Below are 9577 nucleotides of genomic sequence, written 5' to 3'. Positions count from 1 at the left end.
GTGCTGAGAGCTGAGTGAAGGATGTCACAATGTGTGAGAGGAGAAAAATGCACATTCCTTTATATGAAGTAGTAGTTATGTATGCTGTGTGTGTGTGTGTGTGTGTGTGTGTGTGTGTGTGTGCATGCGTGCGTGCGTGTGTGTGTGTGTATGTATGTGTTGTGGTGAAAGCGGTGAGGACAGAAGAGACTGGCCCCATTTGAATTAATTGGAAATCTTTTCAAATTGAACCTATGTTTGAATTCTCCTCCCAGGCAGCAGATCTGTGGATCAGATCACCTGTGAAAAGTTTTCTCTTCAAACCATCACCTGCTTCATTAACCCAGTGTTTAGTAAAGTAAACAAGGAGAAGCAAATCAGGTGCTTGCTGAGAGCAGGACAGCACACCTGCTGCTGCACACACACACACACACACACACACACACACACACACACACACACACAAGCACGCACTCACGCACACTCCTTAAATTAAAAAGTTGCACAAAACACCCTTAAGTCTTCTCTTTAAGGTCTTCTTAAAATGTTCACTTAAGTATTCAAGGTTTTCTCCTTATCTTAGTTTTAAACTTCAGGAATCATTTAAAGTCAGTCAAATATTTGCACAAAAGCCCTTTGCAACTTAAGTTAACTGTCAAAACAATGTGGGATGAGATAGTGTCTTCTTTAATGTTGCTGACAGGTATATCAAGTGCTAATGGCAGCGAATCAACAGTCTCCATGGAAACGGTAGCATTTTATTGCTGTAAAATCTCTGTCACTGCTGCAAATGTCTCAGCTTATGAGAAATTAAACCTTAAATGTCATAATTAAGTAGAAAACTTAAGGTGTATTGTGCAACTGGCTCCAGTTAATTGGAGACAAAAATTGTGTCCCCTTTTGGCTTAGTGGTTAGATGTTAGAGTCTCAAGGAAATTAATGTCTATGTAAGGTCCCCAAAAGAGACCTATGACAGTGTGTGTGTATATGTGTGTGTGTGTGTGTGTGTGTGTGTGTGTGTGTGTGTGTGTGTGTTTGTGTCTCCTCACCTGTGTGTACTCAGACTCCATTATATAGCTGTCAAACCACTGGTCTCTGTTGGCACAGACGTCATTGTTAACTCTCTCTGCTGCTCAGATGTTTTATCCCACAGGTGTGTGTTTGACGTTGGCCCTCTGTGTGTACTGTGTGCAGCCTGGAGACAATAAGAAAGTGGATGCAGGAGGCTGGGCTCTATCTTTAGTCCAGTTTACAACCTTAAAGCGGGCCGGCCTTGGACTGTGCGAGCAGAAAGCTGTCCTTCTGTCATTCTTTGAGGCCTGTTTTAGCTCCGGCTGCAGCTCAATGCAGGGACAGAAATACATATGTTGAAGAGCTATGTGAACACCTGTCCTGCTTTGGGCCACGGTGCAGCAGATACACAGTCACAAGGCATAATATAACATCAGGTATAATGTTTATCATGTTCATCACCTTACTTTAGCAAGTTAGCATGCTAATGAGGCTGATAGATATGTCATTACTTTTGCAGGTATTTCAATCAGTTAACATGTTGACGTGCTTCAGCTGCTCCAGGATCACCAAATGTATTAAGGTTCATCCTGAGGGGAACATGAATGTCTATCATGTATATATGTGTGTGTGTGTGTGTGTGTGTGTGTGTGTGTGTGATACATATGCTCGTATGTCCCCAGGTTATAACTCAGGTTTTCTGTCAAATATATGGAGACTCGAGATTTTTACAGTGTACTCCAAACTGGCAGATGTTTATACAGGTGTTTTCATTGGCTGAGTTGACTGCACATTTACGTTTAAATTTGGTGGAGTGTTAAGCTTGTGGAAATGATTTCACTGTACAGTATAAGTTCTATATCTTCTTGTTCCAGCTTTGTGTTATTTAATGTTTACAGAGATAATCAAATGCAAGACTCCATGTTTTTTTATGGCTTTAGCCTCCAGCCTTCCAGCAAATCTATACTTTTTATACACATTCCCATCAGAATTCATCCTGACAGATCTGCTGTCTCTGGAAACTTTGGATCTTATCTAGAATTTTAACTGATGTTCTGTGTGTTTGAACAGTGTCTGGATGCACAGTTTGAGTTTATAATTACTGAGCTGATTTTGTCGGTGGAAGCTTCTGTGAACTACTGCTTGGTTCAAGTGTTCTGGGCCATAACTTGTCTTTTATGTGAGCAGTAAATTAAATCTCTGTCGGACACTGTCACTACATGTTGAACTCATGAGGAGCCTGTCTAAAGATCACCAGGAAAACAACTGTGTCACAAGCTGTAAATGCTGTGAAGCTCTCAAACTTGAGAAACTTGGGATTTTGGACAATCTAAAATATAAAATGTGTGCAGATTAAAGGTGAGTACAGTACTTCTCTAGTCTTATCAACTAGTCAAAGTGCTTTTACACTACAACCAGATTCATTGATAGCTTGGGGGGAATTTTTGGGGTTCAGTATCTTGTCATAGGGGATTTTGACACGTGGACTGGAGAGGCCGGGGATCGAACCACAGACAATCCAATGAGTAGGCGACCCACTCTACTGCCTGAGCCACAGCCGTGTGGGTGTATGTCCAGATCAGCACCAGTCACATGTTGTTGATTCCATGTGCCTATATGTGTACTGTACATATACTGTGAGTACGCTCACTGTCTGTGTGTAACCCTGATCCCATGACAAGCACCTGCACATTTGAATAACTGTTTCTCTGTTAGATATTTAAACCTATTTGTAATTCCCAAAACAATTTGCTCTCTGCCATGAACACACTCAAGTAAAAATAGACTGTCACATATAGGTTTTTTTAATTGATAAGGTTTTGAGTAAAGACACACAGAACACAGCTTACATTCAGGGGATCATGATTTTATTGTCAACTTCCCTTAAGTTAGACTTTAGCCATGTGCACAGCACATACAGTGAAACATTTATGAGGCCCTGTATAAAACTACAGAACCACTGATAAAAGTAGTTGATAGAAAATCATCATAAGACCACGGGACTCAGAATCATAGACAGAACAGAATCATATCATCACTTCTCAGTAGAAAATTCTTTCCCTGAACACAGACGCCAGGCAGCAGAGTTAGAACCAAACATATCAACAGTTCATAGACATGTAACAACCAGTCACTCGTCTCTGTGACTACAGACTGATACTGTGTGCGTAAAGATTCACTCTTAGCTCAGCAGATAAGTGCATACTTCTTCATCTTTCAAATGTGGATACAAATGCTAAACTTGGCACAAATACTCCATGGGTATTACTCTCACGTTAGCGACTCCAAAATTCAAGGAAATGTTATTTTTTTGCAATAAGTTCATCCACTATTTCCTCATATAAATAATCCAGGTGTCAAATCAAACATTCTAACAATGTAGATGGAGAAATTTAGTACAGTGTAAAAAATGAAATGAAAGTATATTTCAGTAAAAACACACAAAAAAAATGTTCCTCATAAAAAAGCTTGTTAACTAGCCTAGCACTAGCAAGTTAGCCTAGTGAGCTATAGTTTAGACAAGTAAACAAGTAGACTGTCAACTCTAACAGAACTTTTGGCATCATTCATAATTAATGGTTTGCAAATACATTGTGTTTTATGAAGAATTTCTCACATTACATATTAAAAGTTGGACAAATAAAACTCTGAGGAAGTTTAAGAGTTGTGAATTTGACATCCTCATTGTCTAAAAGGATTACATTATGAAATCATTGAAATCTGTGGTTAAAATTTTGTTGTAAAATATGTTTCCTATGCCAGAAATGGTGGCCATCTTGAAATGTTGAAATTTCAAGTGGCTAATGGGATTTTTCAAATGAAAGGCCCCAAAAGGATAGACATACCAATTTTGGTGCTTGTATCCACACCTGAAAGATTATTACAGTTATCTGCTAAACTATTCCTGATAAACAACAAACACCTCTGTGGAATCACAACCCTCCAATCAGCTCACTGTTTTAACTTTAACAGGTCAAATTACATTAAAAAAGTGATTTTTTCGGACTTTTCTTTTCCATTCTTTAACGGGTGGAGCCGTGCAGACAGTTTGTGTAGTCCAGGTTGTTTCTGAGATTTCTCTCCACCTCTGGTTTGTTTTGCTTCAAGAATTAAAAAATGACATTTAAATAATTTACACATTTACAAACAGTGTTCCTGTAACTATGGATAATTCCCACAACATCCCCTTATTTGTTCACAGGCATTACTTCTTTGGCAGAAAGTAGTTCCAGTCAAAACAGCTTCTTCTGTGTATTATCGAGAGTAGCAGGGATGCTGGTCCTGAATCAGAGAAGAGAAGAGTCTTTCTGTATGGACATGCTGTTAGAGTCATGGTGAGCAGGGACGCTCATCCTGCTGTTAACCATGTGGACCACACCACTCACACACCACTCACACACCACTCACTGGACTTCTTGGACTAAAGCTGAATAACCAAATGAGCAGGCAGAGTAGAGGGCTCACCCCGGGTCAGTGACAGAGGGCAGAAAGGTATTCTACTGTAAACATGATGCCCGCCATGCAAAGCAGTGACACCTGAGAGCACGGAGCCCAGCTGTTAGCACCAGACACACCTGTATATACCTGCATGTCTCATTGCTGACCAGCTGAGATTCTGGAGAGGAGATTCAATCAACTGCATTGTCAGATGAGACATTGTGGCGACAGCAGACAGAGGCTTTAGCTCGTAATCCGACAATCTGACATGTATCTCACAGGACTCTACCTGCAGAGCTGGGATCAGTCCCCACAGCTACGCCTGCCTGCAGGAATCACGGCCTAAAACCACCGCAGCAACAGTTTGCATGATATTTGCTTGAGCTATTTGCAACTTAATACGTAGCGTGTGTGTTGAGCCTGGCTGGCCTCTGTGCTCATGCATCATCACTTCTACGCTTGTTCAGTGGAGAAAACAGAACAGCCCCACACAGGGACCAGGCAGGTTACAATATACAGTATATGCTGCCATGTGGAATGTTGAAACTGAGATTTCAAACCTCTAAGATGAAAGACACCAGAGCACAGCAATCTGTCTCTCACCTGTCTCTCACCTGTCTTTTTTTTCATGGTGAACTTTCACCAAAGTGAACCAATCAAACGCACCTCATGCCTTGAGACACAAACCCCCCCCCCCACCCCAGCTCTGTTGGTTTAAAACTGTCCTCCCCGCGAAAGGAATACCAGCACCTTCAGTTACTTAGAGGTTATATTTACAAAATATATAAAGAAAAATATAGGGTTACTGGCCTGAGCATATAGTACAGTCCAGTCCAACAGCTGTCCGTAAATATTTCTACCATGATTATCCTTTCTAAAAGTAAATCACAGGGTAAAGATAGCTGGAACGTGACAAGGCGCAACTAGGACAACATGGCCAGTGGAGCTGGGCTGCTGGGACTCACAGAGACACAGAGAGGAGGCAACACAAGAAACAAGGAGTCTGGGAAACATGTAAAGTGAGCCGGAGCAGGTAGTGCTGTGGGAAGTTTGAAAAGTGGTGCTGGTTTATTAAAAGAGAGGGTCATACCGGAACTGTGCCAAAGTTTGTATCCTCAACACAACATGTCTGTGGTCTTATTTTATCCTGAGTGTGTTGTTGTTTATCACTGCACATGGAAATGAGTGGAGGGGAAACGCACTTAGCAAATGACGTATAATACTGATGTGTAACCTCAGAAAGAAGACGTCAACCACTTTAACATGTCAGTAAATGTCTTTGCACTAAATAAGAAGCTACCGCCAGCAGCCTGTTAGCTTAGCTTAGCATAAAGGCTGAGTACAGAGGGGGAACAGAAAACCTGGCTCTGTCCACATTTACAAAAATATGTCTCACAACAATAGGTTCATTAATTAACACCCTGTTTGTTTAATCTGGTCAAAAAAAATGATGTTTTGCAGTTTCATGGGACTATTTCTTTGCCGGGTGCCTGACAACTGCACTACAGGACTCATTTTTACACAGACCGGAGTTAATCTGTCAGCTTTAGAGGTGCTGGTAGGTAGGTCTTTATGCTAAGCTAAACAGCTATGGAGCTCTCATCTAAGTCAAGAAGCCAGTCAATGTTGTTTCCCAAATGTTTTTAAATCCAAAAACATATAAAGGTGTTTTTAAAGCAAAGACTGTGTAACTTTTGTAGAACAGCAGCTGAGTAATTGTCTGTTTTATTGCTTATTAATTCAACTTTCCATAAGAGGAAAGGGATTATTTGTTATTTCTTCTTTCAAAAGTTTCATAGTGTTGCTTTATGTGAAGGTGAAGATGACAAACTGTGGCACAACACAGGCAATAAAAAAAGAAATATCTGTCCACTTCACATAAACATATCCTGAGTGATGCTGCTGTTCTGCCTCACACCCAGCAGACCCACCATCTTCCTCCAAAATCTTCTGGACATAAGAGAAAACTCCTCTTCCTCAGTGGATGCTGTGGTTCCTCTGCGGCTGCTCTCTGACCCTGACTTTAAACTCCCAAATTCCCCACTTATATAATGTCAAAGAGGATGCCTCTGTATCGGCAGTCTTATAGATCTGACTGAGATTGACAGCAGAAAAGTTCAGAGTTCACCCCCCCTGACAGAGCTATAAACAGACCAGTGGAGGTTGTGGGGGTCCTTCAACTCCCCCACTCCTCCTCACCCTCTCTCTCTCTCTCTCTCTCTCTCTCTCTCCCTCTCCGTCAGTAAGATGATACTGTTTCAATTAGGCTCCAGTGCCACACAAAAGAGCCGGCGCGTTGGGCAATCACTGCCACGTCTGACACCTCATGTCATTTTTTTGAAGGCTAAGACTCATAAAGGTCCTGTTCTGCTGAACACAATAAAAACACAGTGAAGTCACAAACGTCTCCTGAGCACTGCTGCGAGTCAGTGCAAAGAAAACCAACATTCAAAGACAGGCTTTCAGTCAGTAGCAGCAAATATCAGATAAATTAGAAAAAGAAAACATCTGTGATGCCCCCGCTGACCCCCCCCTCCCCCAACAGTGAAAAGACACCCCCTCCTAAAAAATACAAAGCTGTTGTTAAACATAAATTAAAAAAAATGAATATATACATAGCAAAAAAATCTAATATGATACACTTGCATAAAGCTTGGTGTGAAAGTGCATCATAGTTTGGAGCCCCATCTCCCTCCCCCTCCCTCCCTCCCTGCGTCTCTATATTGAGGTGAAGTCTATTTATGAGGCCACTAGATTCTTGGCAAGAAATGTGTCACCGTCATGGCGGGTGACACTCGGTTTCCTCTTTTTGTTTTGCCGTTCTTACTCAGGCCGATGTACATCCTCGGGTAGGCCGCCGACTCGTAGGCATTGTAGTTGTTGGCGAGGAGCTTCTCTCTGAACTTACACTCGTGGTTGTAGTGGAGCTGCAGGAGAAAACAGGCACATACAGGGGCTGGATGAAAATGCTGATTGTTTGAAAGCAGAGACAAAACAAAGATGGTGGGACATTTTTTTTGGGGGGGGGGTATTGTTCATCGCGATTACTATCAAACAATTGCTTTATTTTTGACTGCAGGGCTATTGTACAGGAGCAGTTTGAGTCAGAGATTTACACAAAAAGGAGGCTGAGATGATGAATGACGTGAGTGAACACATTGGTGCTCAATATCCCAGAACTGGATTGAGTTGCTCCAGTTTTTCATAAGTCCATCACTAAGTTTGTCTTTCCCACTGACTTAAAGGTCCATACTGCATGAAGAGACTGTCCTCCTGTAAAAACGAGCCCACAGGTCGTCTGTGGAGCAGGTTATTATGACCCATAGTTACGTTTTGTTGCTAGGCGACATCTAGTGGTCGTAGCGATTATGACAGGAACAAAGGGAAAAGTACAGAGATGTCGTATAAAGAGAGACAAATTCCAGGTCAGGAGGGGGTTGTGGTGGATGGATGAATATGACACAGGAGAGTGGTGTTCAATTCCCATGTGAAACTAAATGTTTATGTTGTAACCATGACAACAAAGACCGTCTAATGAGGAAATACTTATTTTAACCCAAATCACCATCTTTTCCTAAACCTAACCAAGTCATGACTGTTATTATAGTAACCATGGCAACAAAGGTAGGCATGCAGCTCTTGATACAGTCTGCGTGTTTATTATTGTAACCATGACAACCAAGGTCTGGTACGCCTGCTGCTGTAGGGACGCTATTTCAGGAGACACTGCGATGGGTCGAATCAGAGGGTTGAAAAAAAGCGACCTGTGTGGTCGTTCAGGTTGGAGGAGGAGTTGTGTATAAAGGCAGATGTCCATGTGTAGTTTGATTATAAAGCAGGTCTAAGTTCTATATTGATAGTGTGAAAGTATCAGAGCCTCAGTCCACAGAGAAATGCACACAGCCTGTATTCAGACCAGCCGTCAGGACTTCTGGAACTTTGTGATGTCACAACAAAGCAGTCACACCCCTCACCACATTGTTGTTTTAAGTATTAACTACACAACACCAAGCAGTCATTCTGTGGCTCACTATAAGAAACTGCTGCACATTTGTTGGATGTCATGAAGTCAATATAGCAGAGAAATATTAGTGTCTGTTGGATTAAGTTTGTTTTTCTGAAATACCAAAACATTTTATCCTGAATTTGACCATCTGTTTGGCTCGCTTCAGACCAGCAACATTTGCTTTTACTGGTGAGTTTTACCAAGTTAGAGTAGTAGGCCATTACAAGTGGTTGGTCTGGTTGTGTGTCACTCAGGAAGCAGTCAGCCAATCAGAAGAGACACATGGGGACAAACCATACAACAATCTGAACTGTTTCTCCATTATAAATGGAGGGATGATTTTGTTTTTCATTTACAGTATGAGTCAAAAGTTTGGACACACTTTCCCATTGGAGAAATGCATACATGGAGAAATGTGCATGTTTCATGCAGTTCACATTATGATTAGTTAGAAATATCTGACTATGCTAACCTAAGCTAGCATTATGTTTTACCTTTTAAAATATGCTGTGTTACTTTGTCAAGTGTGATTTAAAATCTTCTCAGTGCATTGTTATTAAATATCACTGTGGATGAGTGTCAGCTCAAACACGACAGCTATGTTCTTCTACATAACTGCTGTTACTCTGTAATCTAAACAGTCAGATATGAACAAACTAATCAATGTTTTCCTGTTGATACAGTGAGTGAGTGAAGTAAGATGTAAGAACTAGTTCCCGGGGTGCAACTCATTTAATTTAAATTTAATTACTTATTAATTTAGCGATGTGTAAGTCTCCATTAGTAATCATACATGATATAATAAGAAAGAAGAAAATGTTGTTTCAGTGATTTAAAGCTTTGTCCGATGTTAATGGGTTTTTTTTTGCAGTTGCTCTTTTGCTGCAGTTCTTAATGTAGAGTTATCATCACAGTTTTTTAAAGTCTGAATTTGTGAGTGTTAACAACCTGTGTCTCTTTTATTAGTTGATAGTAATATACAGTTTTATTTAAATTTGACAAACAGCAAACAGATAAATAACACAAGAATTCAGTGTTTTCCCACCAGAGATCAGGTCAGTGGGTGTGAAACATCATTCATCAATTAAACAATTTACAGACTTTTTTTCGCATTTGGTAAAAATGATCTTGGTGGTGGTGGTG

General features: G+C 40.9%; 1 protein-coding gene across 1 annotated transcript in view; it reads right to left on the bottom strand.

The window, feature by feature from the left end:
- Nucleotides 1-7147: 7147 nt before the first annotated feature.
- The window catches only part of fgf4 (fibroblast growth factor 4), a 4589-nt gene continuing 2159 nt past the window's right edge, over nucleotides 7148-9577 (bottom strand). The window contains exon 3 of the mRNA XM_023425523.2: nucleotides 7148-7355. Within this exon, the coding sequence (XP_023281291.1) occupies nucleotides 7179-7355 (177 nt within the window). The 3' untranslated portion in view covers nucleotides 7148-7178. The remainder of the gene's footprint in view (nucleotides 7356-9577) is intronic.

Source organism: Seriola lalandi, unplaced genomic scaffold (assembly GCF_002814215.2).
Source record: "Seriola lalandi dorsalis isolate HSWRI2012SDOR001 ecotype SW California unplaced genomic scaffold, Sedor1 jcf7180002054784, whole genome shotgun sequence".
Lineage (NCBI taxonomy): Eukaryota > Metazoa > Chordata > Actinopteri > Carangiformes > Carangidae > Seriola > Seriola lalandi.
Note: the sequence above shows the minus strand (reverse complement) of the source record. Positions and strands in the feature narration are given on the sequence as shown.